This window comes from Apodemus sylvaticus, chromosome X, assembly GCF_947179515.1.
Source record: "Apodemus sylvaticus chromosome X, mApoSyl1.1, whole genome shotgun sequence".
Taxonomy (NCBI): Eukaryota; Metazoa; Chordata; class Mammalia; order Rodentia; family Muridae; genus Apodemus; species Apodemus sylvaticus.
The window spans coordinates 25,414,806-25,431,955 of NC_067495.1; the positions used below are offsets into that span (position 1 = coordinate 25,414,806).

At 42.1% G+C, this 17,150-nt stretch overlaps 1 protein-coding gene across 2 annotated transcripts in view; it reads left to right on the top strand.

Moving 5' to 3' along the window:
• The window catches only part of Egfl6 (EGF like domain multiple 6), a 61,945-nt gene that overhangs the window by 16,858 nt on the left and 27,937 nt on the right, over positions 1-17,150 (top strand). For both annotated transcript variants that reach the window (XM_052170836.1, XM_052170837.1), the window contains exons 3-5: positions 3,827-3,919; positions 10,037-10,156; positions 14,032-14,151. In XM_052170836.1, the coding sequence (XP_052026796.1) occupies positions 3,827-3,919; positions 10,037-10,156; positions 14,032-14,151 (333 nt within the window). The remainder of the gene's footprint in view (positions 1-3,826; positions 3,920-10,036; positions 10,157-14,031; positions 14,152-17,150) is intronic.

Below are 17,150 nucleotides of genomic sequence, written 5' to 3' on the forward strand. Positions count from 1 at the left end.
CCAAAAAAAAAAATGAAAGATCATCATTGTCCATCCAATCATAGGAAAAGAGAGTGTCACTCTGAGACCTGTGCCAATTAAAAGGGCACCTAGATGTGCCTCAGTTGGTAGAATGCTTGCTAAGCATGCAGTTGTGTTCCTAATTGGATGCCTTATGATCATGGGATGTTAGACTGCTGTGGGCGACCTTGGAGAAAGCAGTGACATTCACTAAGGCTCTGTTTCCTTTCCTGGAACATGGAGAGGGCACTAACCCTCACAAGGTCCAGAGTGGAGGCACTAAAGCATGTTCTTACTGCCTGTGGCACAGAAAAAAAAAATACTGCACATGAATAAATTACCATAGATCCTGAAAGGACCAACGAATGACTTTTGCCACATTTCTGTCCTTCAAAGCACCACGTGTCGGGAGCAATGAGCATACCTTTGTTCTTTACCTAGAAACAGCATAAAACATTCTTCTTTGGAGGCAGTTAGGTGGAAAGGGGTAAAAGTCACCGGAGACGTGTGACTTATAATTTCTTACAGTCTCACGAACCTCAACACTTACGGCCATAAAACTTGGTCAGACCTGCCATGCCACTGGGGAGTGCATGAGCTCTGGCTCTCTTCAAGGGCTGCTCTTCAACTAGATCAGAGTAGTGTGGCCACAGTGTGTACAACCAATCACAGTCTCAGTGATTTTCTCACAGTATTTATCACAGACACGAAGGAATGTAATGGAAAAGTTAAAAGACCCAGTGGAAGAGTGCAAGAAAAATATTCAATATGCACATGCTGTGAGCTAAAAATGTTTAGCAGCTCTGTTGCTTTTGTTGAATATTTGAGTTTTAATTTGTAATATTTGCAAAACCATATATATATATATATATATATATATATATATATATATATAATATGTTATTGAATCTGGGTTTTTTTTTTTCAGAGTTTCATGTAGCCCAGACTGGCCTTAAACTCTCTGTGTATCTGAAAACAATCTTAACCACCTGATCATTCTGCTTAAATGCTTAAATTTTAGCCACTCGCCACCATGCCCACTTTATGTAGTCCTAGGGACCAAACCCAAGGCTTTCTGCATGCTAGGCAAGCACTCTCCTTACAAAGCGACGTCCCTAGCACCTGCATGTTCCTTCTTGTCAGTAAGGTCATAGGTTCCTAAAAGCACAGACGACAAAGATAGCCACTCCCCCTTCTGCTGGGTTTCTTAGTCCTACACCAGAGTTCAGCCTGTGCAGTAAGAAAAACACACCTCGACCTGCCCCAACAAGCAATGCCAAAGCTTGGCTGGGAGGTCCCAGTCCACACATGCCTTCTCTTTCATCTGCTCTTCGTTCTTTGTTTCCTCTCAGCGACCTAAACCCATGCACACTGGACCCCTGCCCCCCAGGCTTTGTCTCTGCCCCTGTCTAAATCTTTTCTCAGCGGTCAAGTTTAATCAAATCTGTATCATTAACCTCAAAATATATGTCACTCTATTGACAAGGAATGAAGAGATGTCCAAGGACAAATCCTTAATGAAAAACTGCAGCCAGTAGAGACTGGGGGATAACTAGGGTGGGAGGGGAAAGTGTGTGAATTTAACTTGGTGCAAAGTGTGCCTCAGCCTCTGGCTCCTTTAGACACAAACTGAATTTCCCTTTGCTGGATTGGCTGCTCTGGTCACAGATCCAAAGTCACTGTAAATTGAAAACATCGTTCTGAAGCTTCGACCTTAGAGCAAGGCTATTTCTTCCTCACTGTTTCTCCTGTGTGCTACCTGGCATTCACCCCGGCCTTTCCTGTCTGGATCACACTGGAAATTAGCTTCCAGGGAGCAATCACAGGTCTTTGGAATTAAAAAAAAATAATGAAGATTTATTTTTCCAACATCTGAACTTAAAGCTGCATCCCCAAGCCCATGTTCATAACAAAGGAGACACTGAAAATTAAATTCCATCTCTTTAGTCTTTGAAAGTGGAAAAACTTTTGCTGGGAAAGCTTCCCCCCCCCCTCCTTACCTTCTTAGTTATGACTTGTTCAGAACGAAAATTTTTCCCTGTTACAATTTCTATGCCTATTGCTTTACTCACTGTTGAAAAAAACATATGTTCCATGCATGGTGGCACACACCTCCAATCCCAGAATTAGAGACGCAAAAGTAAGAAGACCATGAGCTCAAGATCAGCCTGGGCTACATAGAGAGAGCCTGCCCCAAAAGAAAAACAAAACCAAGGGCTAGGACTGTACCTCAGTGCTAGACCATTTGACTAACAACAAGGTCCTGGGCTCCACACCTAGCACTGCAGTATATTTGCATACATAGCATGTGTTTGTGTGTGACATATACTTGCATGTGATGCACCTATTTTCTCATCGGTGGCATATTCACAACATTGTATACAACATTGCAGGAGAAAAAAAATGAATTTTAAGCAATAGTCTAATGACCCCAAAACCATCGTTTTGGGGGATGCTGTCTCGATCATTTATTTTTCATCTCCTTCCCATGAGTCTCCATCGAGCCTGCCATGATCTTCCATCATTTGAACCCTTGCCCCCAATCCAGGGACAACATGCTAGCTCCCTTGCTTTTTAGCCTACCATTTTGTTCATTGAAGGAAGATTTATTGAATGCCTACTTCGTGCCATGCCTCAGTATACAAAGGTCAATAACAGAAGAACAAACCCCATCCCTGGGATGCTGCTGTGACCAGCGTCATCAGTGTGCTTCGAGTACCCATCAGAGAGGGCTCTTCAAATTGAATAGCAGCAAACAACACTAAAAGGATCTTGATGATTCCAATGAAAAGTAGTTAGTGCTTGGGGGTGATAGCTCAGTTAGTAAAGTGCTTGCCACATAGGCATGAGGAGTTGAATTTAATCCACAGAAGCCATGTAATTAATTAATTAATTAGTAAGCCAAGTGTGCTTGAGCATGTCTGTAATCCTGGCCCTGGAGAGGCAGAGGCAGGTGCATACCTGAGTCTGAGACTCAATGGTCGGCCACCCTAACTTAATCTGTTATTCTTAAAGGCCAGTGAGAGACTCTGTCTCAGAAAACAGGATTGGGGGGGAAGGGGAGAAGGCCATAGATGACTCATTGGGTAAAGGCCCTTGCAGCCAAGTCCAATAACCTGAATGTGTTCCCCAGGACCCACAGAGTAGAAGAAGAGAGCCAGCTGCTGCAAGTTGTCTTCAGACCCCCACATGTTTGTCCTGGCACATGCATTCCCTGCCCCTGAATACAAATAAATACATTTTTTAACAAAGAGATGCCACCTGAAGAATGACACAAAAGGTTGTCCCCTGGCTTTCACATTAAAGTACAGACATGTGCCTTCATACCCACACACATGCAAACACACACATACACACACCAAAAAGGAAGAAAAATAGAGAAACACTTAAGAGATAAGAAGAGACAAAGTAAAAAAAAAAAGAGAGAGAGAGAGACAAAGTTTCAAAAAGAAATGGAGGGACCTTAGAACTTTGTCCATGTTATTCTGTTATGTCTGTCTTCCTCTTGAATGCTCTTCTTTAGTAATGTTTGGGTTGACATGCAGAAGGAGTAGGCTGTGTGTTCCCAGGGCTTTATGACATTGGAGGCATGGCCACACTAAGCAATTGAGTCCAATGCACTGTTATTCATTTCGTTGTGGGTGTGAGGGCTTGTTTTGTTCACAAGGCAATCCCTTCCCAGTGTTGGAAAAGATGAACCCAGAGTAAAGAGGATATAGATTCTCAGTCCATTTCCACAGAGTTCTCTGCCATACAGAAGGACAATCCGCCTGTGTACCTTGCCAGTGTGTCAACTATATCATTAGGAACTTTTTCCCTTTTACAGCTATATGTGAGCCCAGATGCAAGTTTGGTGAGTGTGTGGGACCGAATAAATGTAGATGCTTTCCAGGATACACCGGGAAGACCTGCAGTCAAGGTCAGTACAACTCCAGGATCCTGGGATCAGGCCGTTTCAGTGGGTTCAGGGAGGAAAGAAAGCACTGAGGCTTTCTTAAAAGTTGATAGCCAAATCTTGGACATGGTTTCAGGATGAGAGTCTTCAACCAATTTATACTTGATAAACATGAAACTTCTGATTTTTTTCAAATTATACAATAAGGGTACTTGCTTAAAATAACTATTGTTTTTGAGATTATCTAAATAATATACATTCTTTATTTGTTTTTTAAAAAAGAGCAATGAATGAGAATATAAAAGTAAAAAAAAATGGGCTAGTTACATAAGTCACTTAGTAGAGTGTTTGTCCAGCATGCACAAAGCTGTGGGTTCAATCCCCAGCACTGCATAAACCAGGCATGATAACACACACCTGTAATTCTACACTTGAGAAGTGGAGACAGGAGGATCCAAAAAGCCCCAGGTCATACGTGGCTACATGCCAATTGGCCAAACAGTCTGGGATACATGAAACCCAGTCTCAAATGGGGGAAGGGCCTCAAGGAGAAACTCCACCCTTAACCCTTATTAGAACCATAGTTAACAATTTGCTATAGATCAGTGAGTAGGTCTTGACCTGTGATCGGGGACCACTTTAGGGTGTTGAATGATCCTTTCCCAGGGGTTGCACATCAGATATCCTGTATATCAGATATTTGCATGATGATTCATAACAGCAGCAAAATTACAGTTATTAGTAGAAACAAAATTTTGTAGTTGGAGGTCACCATAATATGAGGAACTAGATTAAGGGTTGCAGCATTAGGAAGGTTGAGAACCACTGCTCTAGATCTTCAGAATCCTTTGCAAAAATGACCCTACAGTAAGTATCAGTATTTCTCATTGGTATCCTTACCTGTCAGTATGCATAGATCTCACACTCTTTAAGGCCATATCCCGGTCCATAGTGTGAAGATATTTATCTTTTATGAAACTAATGCTTTCCTACCATTATCATTACCATTTTCCCCAAATCCCTTGCCACTGTAAATAATGCTAAATCAAACATCCTTCTCATATCCACTCAACAGCCTGTTCTATGGAATCATTGAATAATGCATGGTCTTTTTACCCAACATATACATTTCTGAGAGGTTTTGACTTGTTTTTGAGATAGGGTCTTACTATGTAGCTCTAGCTGCCCTAGATACCACTCTGTAAAACAGGATGGCCTTGAACTTGCAGATATTTGCCTGCTTTTGCCTCCTGGGTGCCGGGAATCAACATGTGTAACACCACACTGGTCTGTTTTGTTTTGAGACAATCTCATATGTCCCGGGTTTGTTATGTTGCCCAAGATAGACCTCGAACTTCTGATCCTCCTGCTACCACCTTCTGAGTGTTTAGCTTATATGCATGGGCTACCCCTCCCAATGTGTATGGTGTTGGGGGTGGAATCCAGGACTCTGAACATGCCAGGCAAACACTTTACCAACTGAGCTACATCTCCAGCCCAACAACAGACACACTTCAAAAGACAATGTATGGTACTTGTCTTGGGCTAGTTATCTAATGACAATTAAGGATTTATTTAATATCTAGAACATTGGCCAGAGATGGTGGCACATGATGATAATCCCAGCACATGGGAGGTAGAGACAGGAAGATCAGGACTTGAGGCCTGCCTCGATTATGTGCTAAAGAATAGCCTGGGCTATCTGAAATTTATCTCAAACAAAAACTGTCCTCCAAAGAGAGAGTTGTTAACTAATATATAATGTCCATTTGCATTTACCTTTCAGATAAATGATAACTGTATAGTCTATTTATATAGTAATACTGTATGGGATGTGTACATGCTAAAACAGACTGGTTATATTCCTAAAATTCAAACCTAATTAGGAATCTTTTATTTTTAGTTGTCAAACTTGGGAATCATCCCCTGGGTCATCTGGCACTATTGAAAGACATTTGGAGGATGTGATGCTGGCATCTACTGGCTAAATACCTGCCTTAGGGTTTCTATTGCATTGAAGAAACACTTTGACCACAGAAACTTTTATAAAGTAAAACATTTAAGTGGTGCTGGCTTATAGTTCAGAGGTTTAGTCCATTATCATCAAGGTGGGAAACATGGCAGCATCCAGGCAGGCATGGTACTGGTGAGGTAACTGAGAGTTCTACATCCAGATCAGTAGGTAGCAGGAAGAAAGTCACTGGGCCTGGCTTGAGGGTTTAAAACCCCAAAGCCTGTCCCAAATGATACATTTCCTCCCAGAAGGTCACAACTACTCCAACAAAGACACACCTCCTAATAGTGCCACTTCCTAATGACCAAGCATTTAAATATATAAGTCTATGGGGCCCATTCCTATTTAAACCACTATAACACCTTACATTGCCCAGAAGTGCCCTATACCAACAAAAATAGCTCAATCCAAATGGCAACAGTCATCGATACTGAGAGTCTGTGGAATTATAGTAAATAAAACATACCTTGAATGCTGGAGCAGGAGATCAGTTGATAGAGTATTTGCTTAGCATGCAACAACACCCTGGGTTTGATCTCTAATATGAAATAAACAGGACATGATGTCAAATTCCTGCAAACCTAGTTCTTGGACAGTAGGAGCAGGAAGATTTAAGATTCATCCTTGGCTGCATAGCAGGTTCCTAGGATACAAGAAATCCTGTCTCAAAACTAACAAACAGACATACAAACCAAAACACTTTGGCAGGAAAAGGGGCTACATTGGTCATGGCTGTAGACTTAGATGCTTCAGCTAGGGTGATTTTGTCATTCAGGGGATGTCTGACAATGTCTGGACACAGTTTGAGTTGTCACAGTTAGGGGAAGGGTTGCTACTGGTATCTATTGAACAAATACCATCCCTTCTCCTAAACACTCTACAATCCAGACCAGCCCCTATATAGAGGAAGGATATGGACTCAAATGTCAGGAGAGGTTGAGCAACCCTTGCATGAAGAAAGCCACACTAATTAAGAAAGTGCACCCAGCCCCATGATAAGGTTGAGCACCATCCTCCAATCACATTTAACTTCTCTCATAAGAAATTTCCAGGGAGACAGACTGTGATGGTTTGGCAGTTAAAAGGTTTGATCCTAGTACCCATATGCAAAATTATCTGGGCATGGTGATAAAGAACTGTGATGGGGAACTCACTGGGTACCAAGCCTAGCCTAATAGCTGAGCCCTCTCTTCCTGTCTCCAAAAACCTAGGAAAGACACCCCGGCCTCCTTATTCACACTCATGAGCACAAGCAAACACTGAGCCCACAGGTTCATCAGTGAGCTCTCTTGTTAGAACTTTCAGGCCAAGTGCTTCTTTCTCCTCAGATCCTTTCTGGAGCCCTTCTGACTGGGGGTGGGGGTGGCTAGTTCTCAAATTCCAGTAAAATATTAACATTGAGAGAGCGGTCCCTTTGGCTCAAGTGTGGAGGTTGTCTCTCTTTCCTCTGCAGCCTGTCTGCCCCATGGCAGCCTGATCAAAGATGACTCATGGCACTGGGCCTGAGCTAATGTGTTTCCCAAAAACCCTCGCAAAGCATGAGTGAGTCACCTCTGGCTTAAAGCCAAGTGATGGAGTAGCCTGGGTTTTCCATTATGTCCAGTCACCATATTTCAGTTCCCCCCTTAACAGAGCATAGGGATTGGAGCCAGTGAGATGGTATATGCGGGGCACACATGCACTCATGTGTGCATGCGCATGTATACACACACACACACACACATTACTGCAAAATATAATAAATTAGTACATGTTATAAAAAATAAGGTGGTTGAAGTATGTGAGGGAGATGATAGGGTTGAGGGAACACAGAGAAGGAAACTTCAGGTGTTAAAAACAATCTGCATATACACAAAACCTTCCAGAGTCGGGAAGAGCTACTGTCTTACCTTTCAAGGACACATTCTGCCTCTGCCTTTCAGAATGTCTTCTCTTCTGTGGAATGTGGTGCCTTTCTCCTTTCTATATCTTTCCTGTGGGAACTTAAACCATGAGTCCTCCTCTGCAATTGTATTTACAAAGAGAGGTCAGATCCTTTTATCACAGTATCTTTTTGTCTTTTTTTTTCTTTTTTTAAATTTTTTAAAAGATTTATTTACTTATTATATGTAAGTACACTATAGCTGTCTTCAGACACCCCAGAATAGGGCGTCAGATCTCATTATGGATAGTTGTGAGCCACCATGTGGTTGCTGGGATTTGAACTCAGGACCTTTGGAAAGAGCAGTCAATCCTCTTAAGCACTGAGTCATCTCTGCAACCTCTCGCAATATTTTTTGTTTGGTTGGTTGTTTTTTTTTTTTTTTTTTTTTTTTTTTTGGATTTTGGTCTTTTCGAGACAGGGTTTCTCTGTATAGCCCTGGCTGTTCTAGAACTCACTCTGCAGACCAGGCTGGCCTCGAACTCAGAAATCTGCCTGCCTCTGCCTCCTAGAGTGCTGGGATTAAAGGCATGCACCACCACTGCCCGGCTACTCACAATATCTTTTAACAATTTTTTCTCCTGTAGCTTTTCTCCATTTTGAGACAGGGTCTCATGTATCTCAGGCTAAAGATGACTTGAATTACTTATTCGCCCCTGCATCCACCCCCTGAGTGCTAAGATAGCCTTGTACCACCATGCCTTTTTTTGTGGCACTCAGGGCTTGAGCTTAGGGTTTTGTACATGCTGGGTGAGCACACGTCCAACTGACCCTGGAGCCCACCTACTTTTATCATTTTTTTGTTTTAAAAGAAACATTATTTATTCTTAATGTTTATTTTTTTAACCAAAATATGCTATGAAGAGAAAGAAAGAAGAAAAGACTCTTGAACATGCCAATTACCCACAACTGTGGCTAGCATTGAGAACTTTTTACCCTAGGTTTTTATTCCTTACACATTTCCATTTTGTTGTTTATCCATTTAGGATTGATCAGTACACACCCCATGAACACCTGCACATGCAATTAAATATGCTGCAGCCAACTGCCTATTGAGGTTCTTTCTGGAATGGTTATTAGCTAAGATAATGGGCTTTTGCCTAGAGCCACCCTAAATCACAACAATGCTGCTGCCGTGAGCTGTTTGGGAAGTTGTAAAGTTAGAAATACTCAAATTGTATGTTTCTGACTCTAAATTAAATTAATGTATGTATATTAAAATGTATAACTTAGGTCAGTGAGATGGCTCAGCAGGCAAAAGTACTAACTGCACAAGCCTATCAGCCTGAGTTTGAACCCTGGGACGCACATTGAAATAACACTTGAAGGTTGTCCTCTGACTGCCACACACACCATGACACCTATACTCTTACTCATATCACACACATACACACACACCAATAGTAATAATGAAATATTTTAATAATTATACAATGTGATAAATTGCCTCTACACTTTTCTAATTGGAGCCCAGATAGGAAAAGCAGAATCCCAACAGTCCCTGCCTCCCACCTAGTTAAGCATTTCTTCCCTCAACAAGGAAAGCCACCATGGATGGTGGGTGGCATGTGCCTGTGATCCTTAGCACTGGAGAGAGAAGAATAAAGGGCTGCTTCAAGTTCAAAGCCAGCCTGGGCTACATTGTGAGGATAGACAGATAGATAGATAGATAGATAGATAGATAGATAGATAGATAGATAGATGATAGATAGATAAAAAGAAGAGAAAAGTATATTTTCACTTCATCTATCACAGTATGTATACAATGGATATATCCATCTTATTCTACTCTGTATCTGTTTGTGAGAATTATCCTTTGTTGCCTATAGTTGCAATTTATTCTATTTAACTCCTGTAAAACCTACTCATCACATACCCATCCTGCTGAGGTGTGTTTGAATCACTCCAACTAATATATGGACTATTATGGTCCCTTTAGCATATGGGGTTTTGTGTGTGTGTGTGTGTGTGTGTGTGTGTATGTGTGTGTGTGTCTGTGTATCTGTGTGTGTGTGTGCAAAGTATCTATAGTAACATCTATCCCTCCAATTCTCCTCACCAATCTTTCCAAATGGTAAGACTGAAAGAAAGGAAGTGGTTCAGCCAAGGTGATTCTGTGCCCTTCCCCAAATTGGCATCTAGCCTCTCCCACTTGGATATTTCCTGACTCAGTTACCATTTCTCTCTTTTCTGCCTGGCCCTGCAGATGTGAATGAGTGTGGAGTCAAGCCCCGGCCATGCCAGCACAGATGTGTGAATACACACGGTAGCTACAAATGCTTTTGCCTCGGCGGTCACATGCTTCTACCAGATGCAACATGTTCGAGTAAGTTTCAGCAGCCACTCAAGGCTGGAGGCTTGCCCTTTGGTATTTGATGTCTGGAGAAAGACTTACTTGAGTAACTTTTAAAAACATATCAAGCTGGGCCATGGTGGTGCATGCCTTTCATTCTAGTACTCAGGAAGCAGAGGCAGGAGGATCCCTGTCAATTCAAGGCCAGCCTGTTCTCCAGACCTAGTTCTGGGACAACCAGTGGTACACAAAGAAACCCTGTTTCTAAAAAATAAATAATAAATAAACAAACAAACAATATAAGGAGTAAAAATAAAATTAAAAATATATATATATATATATATCTTGTGCCATCCTGGTGTAGTGTGGATGAAAGGATGCTTTTCATCCTAGCATTCAGAAGGTAGAAGCAAGTGGATCTCTGAGTTTTCAGCCAGTCTCATCTACATAGTGAGTTCTAGGCCAGACAGGACTACATAGTGAAACCCTTTCTCAAACAAAAACAAAACAAAACAAAAACACCACCGGCTACGCAACCCACCCCCTGGTCACAGCAACCCTCTTCTCTCTCTTCCCCTCAGTTCCTTGCCTGCACAATCCAAAAGTCCTGCCTCTGTCTTCCTGCCCAGCCTTTGGCAATTCTTTATTACCAACCAAAGCCAGGTGGGGGCAGGAACTCTCAGCATCTAGAAACTTGGCTTTTGGGAGCCAAAATCAGACAAAGCATCAGAACCAATCAGTTCCCAACATCTAGGTTGAGGATATGGCACAGTTGGTAGAGTGCTTGCCTAGCATGAAAAAAAAATCACTGAGTTTGAGCTCCAGAGACCACATAAACATGGCATAATAATGCATGCCTGTAATGGCAGCATTCAGGAGGTGGAGGCAGGAGGATAAGTTATTTCAAAGTCAAACTGAGTTATAAATCAAGTTGGAAGTCAACATGGGGATATATGAGACTCTGCCTCAAAGAAAGTCTTTAATATCACCATAAGCTAAAATCTCCTTGGGCACTTTGTAAAATCATGGTTAAGATGTACAGAATGTCAAATTTACCATTTTGGCTGTCTAAAAGTAAGCAAAGCAGTTACCTGCTCCCTTCGCAATGACCGGCAGCCACCACCATCATCAAGCCTGACAACCTGAGATTGATGCCAGGAACCCACAAAATTCTTGGCTCTCACTTATAATTTCCAGCACTCTTACTTCAAGGTGGGAGGTGGATCCAGGTGGATGGCCATGGAGTGCATGGCTCACCCAGGGTGGCAGCAGGTAACAAGAGAGACCATGGCTCAACACAGCAGAAAGCAAGAATCAATGTCTGAACGTTGTCCTCCGACCTCCCCATGTGTGCTGTGGCACCGGTGTAACCATACACTCACACACGTGTGCTCATGTGCTTTCTCTCTCACTACACACACACACACACACACACATGCACACACACACGTGCATACGCACACAGGAACATGCACACACAGACACACACACAAAACTAAAAACATACTAAAAGGAAAAAACCTTAAGCAATAACAGCAACTCCCTGTTGCCCTCAATAGCTACAAATCTGCTTTCTGTGTCTATGGATTCGTATCTTGTAAACATTCACTTTATAAATGGAGGTGGGGGACTCACTAGGGAGAATCAATAACATATATGTGTAGAGACAAGCTGGGTTTTATCATGAAACTAGGCATGATAATTAAAGGGAAGTGATAAATTTCCACACCATCCTGGGGACATCAATCCTTCCCAGCAGCTACCTTTCTCATGCCCCTTGCCCCACTCCCAGAAATTACTGTGTCTCGTTGGAAATGCATTCTGACTCACACTCCTGAAAAGAAAAGCCCTTCTGTGATAATGAACTCCATGTCTTGGAGGAGGATGGGAATCTCCATCCATTCATTTCTTGAGAGGAGAGGCTTTTTAAGTTTTATATTTCAGCTTGAAGGCAACCCCTCCTTCCCTGCCTGCCTTCCCCCTCCCCTCCTCTCTTGCCATCTCATCTTTTGCCCCTCAGCTCCCAGAAAGCACAAGCCTGCTGCCTTTGGCCAGCTTCCCAGGCTTGCAATCATGCAGACTCCCAGCCCATCCCAGGCTTTGGAAGGTAATGTGTAGTGCCCCCCAACCCAGTTCCTCTTTGTCTTAGCCCTAAATCATCATTTACTCAGATCTTCCCCTACCAAAACAACCTAAGAGATAACACACACATTTGCAGTGTCTTTTTCAAATATCCTAGTCATATAAATTAAGGAGAAACCCACATGAAACAATCTGATAGTTTACTGAATTCTTTATAGCACCCTTGTGACTAGCACCAACTAGAACTTGGCCAGAGCTTCCTTGTCTTGTACCTCCCCAATGAGAACCACTATCTAGCCTTTTTACAGTGATCACTTCAAACTTCTTAAAAACATGGATGCTAAAGGATGACTCTGAAAACATTACAGGGGAGCTCATTCTGTGCCAAAAGAGATATTGTTCCCCAAGTGTAAAGATACACTTTACACTTGAGGATATTTGGTGTTTATGTTTCAAAGAAGATAGCTAAAGAGAAAAGAAGTGAATAATATAACCATCAGTAGGTGTTTGTTTCCTTGCCTTAGGTCTCCATCCCTTCACTCTCTAGGGATTGATTATCTGTGCCGTTCCTGGGTGCTGATTTTTTTTCCTCCTGGCCTGTTTCATTGCCTTTGTTCCCTCGGAGTGACTAGCATTTTACTGAAGTGTGTGAATGTTGTTATTTATGGAAATCGTGGTTTTGATCACTGATCTTAGAATATAAGCGGTATTAAGAGGGCTGAGGGATGGCTCAGTAGGTTAAAAAAAAAACACACACCTGTTCTGCCAGCATGAGGACTTGAGTTCAAATCCCCAGAACTCTTGTAAAAACAAAACACATAGCACACAGGTCTGTAATCCCAACAATACTGTGAGAAGATGTGGGGCAGGAATAGAAGAATCTCTGGAGGTTTCCAAGACTCTGTAGTGTGGAGCTAGGATTCAAACCCGGTGCCTCATGCATGCCAGGCACTCACTCTAACACCTGACCTCCATCTGCAGTCCCTCCTGTAGACTTAGCTTTATTGTTTCTTCTTTTGGCCGCATGGAGACATGTAGCCCGTCTTTGCTGCAAGGGAAGCCAGACAAGTATCTGGATTGTCAGACACACATTTTCACAATAGTGAAAATAAATGGGGGCCAGAAGAGCTCTTGCTGAACTGAGTACCTACCTGTATTTACCACTTCACTGCAGGTACCTGAAACACCAAGTTTTTTTGGCTTGAGTGACTCTCGATGAATTTCCACATTTATGCAAAGATCTCTGGAGTTCGTTTACTCTAACTGTTTACATTGATAATCTACATCAGCAGTTACTTTCCATCCTCTCGAGACTGGCCAAGTGGCATATTAATCTAAGTGCACATAAAGATGAGAGGAGGACTGAGGATGGAGCTCAGTTGGTACCATGCTCACTCAGTTTATACACACCCTGGGTAAGAGCCTCAGTGATGGGTAAACCTGATGTGGTATCACATGACTGTTATCTCAGAGTTTTGGAAATGGAGAATGAAAAGTTTCAAGTCTATATAGTAAATTCAAACTGAGATACATGAGACAATGTCATAATTTCAAAAACGGAGGGAGTACAGGGGTGGGGTGGGGAATGGGGTCCAATCAGAGCTATATGTTTTGTCTAGAGATAGTCAAATGCAGTGTGTTGGTCAACAAAACAGACCGTGAGAAAGTGAGATGATTCCCAGAGGCCACCAGGACAATGCTCCTGCCAGATTCTTTGTGGGTTTCCATTTGGGACCCAGACCGTGAAGCCTGTACTGAGACGAATTACAGTTCACATCACAGAATTGGGAGAGACGTTCTTAGTTAATCTTTGACTACTTTTGCAGGTTCCAGGACATGTGCCAGAATAAACTGCCAATATGGCTGTGAAGACACAGAGGAAGGGCCACGGTGTGTGTGTCCATCCTCTGGCCTCCGCCTGGGCCCAAATGGAAGAGTGTGCCTAGGTAAAACAGAAAGCATCACCTCCATTCCTCTCACCCCCTCCCATTCCCCCTCCATTCCATCCTTTCTCTACTGAACTCCATTTTCATTCATCACTAGGCTTGTGTTGACTAGATATAGTAAATTCTTCTACTGATCTCTGTCTATGAAATATCCTCAGTTATGTGTGTTCTCTAAATACTTTGGGATATGAAGGAAAACCAGTCTTCTAATAGTCTTTACTGCCAAGGGCCAGAATGAATAGGGCATAAAGGTTCTGACTTCAATTACCACCAGACTGACATCATCATCCATTCAATCTTATGAGCCATTGGGATTTGTTTCAAGTCCTGGCTATCATTTTCCTGGAAAATGTATGTTTACTTTTTTATTCTCACTATTAATTTAGTGAAAATAGTATATGCCTCCCACGACATTTAGGCAGTGTATTAAATGCTTTTTCACATTCTCTTTAAAACCTGCTCTAAGGGCTGCGGCTGGGGCTGGGGCTGGGGCTGGGGCTGGGGCTGGGGCTGGAGCATAGCTAAAGAGTGCTTGCTTAGCATTCGAAAACCCTTGAGCTCAATCCCCACCACCTCTAAACCAGGTGTGGTAGGATGTATGTGTAACCATGGTACTCAGCAGATGACGGCAGGGAGACCAGAGGTCATCAGGGGAGATCCAAGGTTATCAGGGAGATCAGAGGTCATCCTCAGCAAGTTCAAAGCTAGCCTGGATTATCTTAGACTCTGTCTCAAAACAAAAATGTCTTTATACAAACTATTCAACACACATTAGGCAAGGTCAAGCAGACTTCTCTGAGTTTGAGGCCAGCTTGGTCTACATAGTGAGTTCCAAGTCAGTCAGAACTACATAATGACACCCTGTCTCAAAAAAAAGTAAAACTATAATTTCATTGCTCTTTCTGGCTAGACAAAATGGACATATTAAATCAGTATCAATTAAACCGTTCATTCATAGCTGTAAATTTAGTAAGAGCTGTGGCCTAAAGCGTTAGCTTCCTTGCTTTCTCTTGTTTTATTGCACATCTTACTTTGTGAGTCCACAGAAGCCAAGCACAAAGTTGGTTCAGCAAATGATCCCAGGAAACCCTGGTTGAGCACTTAGGAAGTATCTCAGCGACAGGCAGGTACCAGCACCGAGTGAATCCCATGAACAGGTTAAAGGAGCTATGGGTACCTCTGGGAACCAACTCTATTTGTTACTTTTTTCATTGCTTTGACGCTAATACTTGACAAGAAGGACCTTAAGGGAGGAAGGGTTCATTTTGTCTCATAATTTGAGAGGGTGTAGAGAATACCATAGTGGGGAATGTGTTGCAGCAGAAGTGGGAGGTAAGGCAGATGGTCACATTGCATCCACATTCAGAAAGCAGAGAAGTGAGATTTCAAGTCCCGCCACCAGTCACTCCCTTCCTCCTGTAAGGCTCCTCCTCCTAAAAGCCCCATGGTCTTTCCAAATATCCCCAGAGACCAAGTGTTCAAATGCATGAGCCTATAGAGACCATTTCACATTCAAACCACAACTCTGAGGAAAGCTGCCTCTTGGTTTTCCCTCTTGGACCAAGAATTGTGTGTCACCTGTCCACCAACCCCTGCTGTTCCCTCATGGGATGCTGCTCCAAGGCAGCAATGGAACCTTTGAGGGCTGAGAGCACAGTGCCCTTGGTGGCTGAAACACCATTTCATTCATTTTTGCATTTTGGTTATGTTTCTATTCAATTATCTAACTGTATATATTACTAACAATAATATTGCAAAATATATATATAACATTTAGATTTGGTAAATACATGCTCTCAATAAGATAGAACCAAATGAGACTAGAATCTTGGGGGGAAAGTTCATCTTCTTTGATTTAAAATATAAGCATGAGGGCTAGAGAAATGGCTCAGTGGTTAAGAGCACTGACTGCTCTTCCAAATGTCCTGAGTTCAACTCCCAGCAACCACATGGTGGCTCACAACCATCCATAACGAGATCTGGCGCCCTCTTCTGGAGTGTCTGAAGACAGCTACAGTGTACTTACATATAATAAATAAATCTTTAAAAAAAACTTTAAAAAACAAACTGGCTTATTACAAAAATAAAATGAAATAAAATATAAGCATGATGTAACAACTTCTTTAAAATAATAGAAATACTTTTCAGTCATGATGCTGGGTGTTCATTTATCCTAAATGGATATAGTTTGATGACTTTTGTATGTAAAGTAAGTGCAGCTGTATAGGCCAGGGAAGTACTTATTAAAAATATGCATGTATATTAAACTCTGTCTTCTTTTTTTGTTTTTTGTTTTGTTTTTGTTTTGCTTTGATTTTGTTGCTGCTGTTTTTGTTTGCTTTGGTTTTCAAGACAGGATTTCTCTGTGTAACAGCCCTAGCTGTCTGTCCTGGGCTGTCCTGTTCTTCTGTAAAACAGGCTGGCCTTGAAGTCACAGATACTTGCCTGGCTCTGTCTCCTGAGTGCTGGGATTGGCTTTGCTCTATTCAGTACTTACTTGGTGTTCTAAGAGTGCAGCAGGAAAGCTTAGTCAGTGAAGTACTCACCAGTGTGTCCCTAGATTGATTGCTAGCATTCACTCGTGGGTGGGGGAGGGGAGGAGGCCTATGAAATGCAAACAATAAGCCAGCATCGACTTGCATGCTTAACCCAAGGTCCAACCTACTTGATATCTGGAAGTTAGAGCAATTGCTCAGTCTAGCTGTGTGATATCATTCACTCAGGAGAAATGTAATATGCCTATGTAATTGGTTTAAGCTTCATTGTTACACAATTATATTCCACCACAACTTAAACAACAGTGTATTCTTTCACAACTACATTTTTTGGTGATTTGAGTCAACCTTACAGGAGCTTAGAAGGAGCTGTTTAATACTTTTACAAAATGAAAATCGTAGATGTTTCTGTCTTTTGGATTGCTCAGAGTATGGCTGACCTCACTTTCTTTTTTTATTTTTTGTTTCTTTTTTTTTTTTTGGTTTGTTTGTTTTAAAGATCTT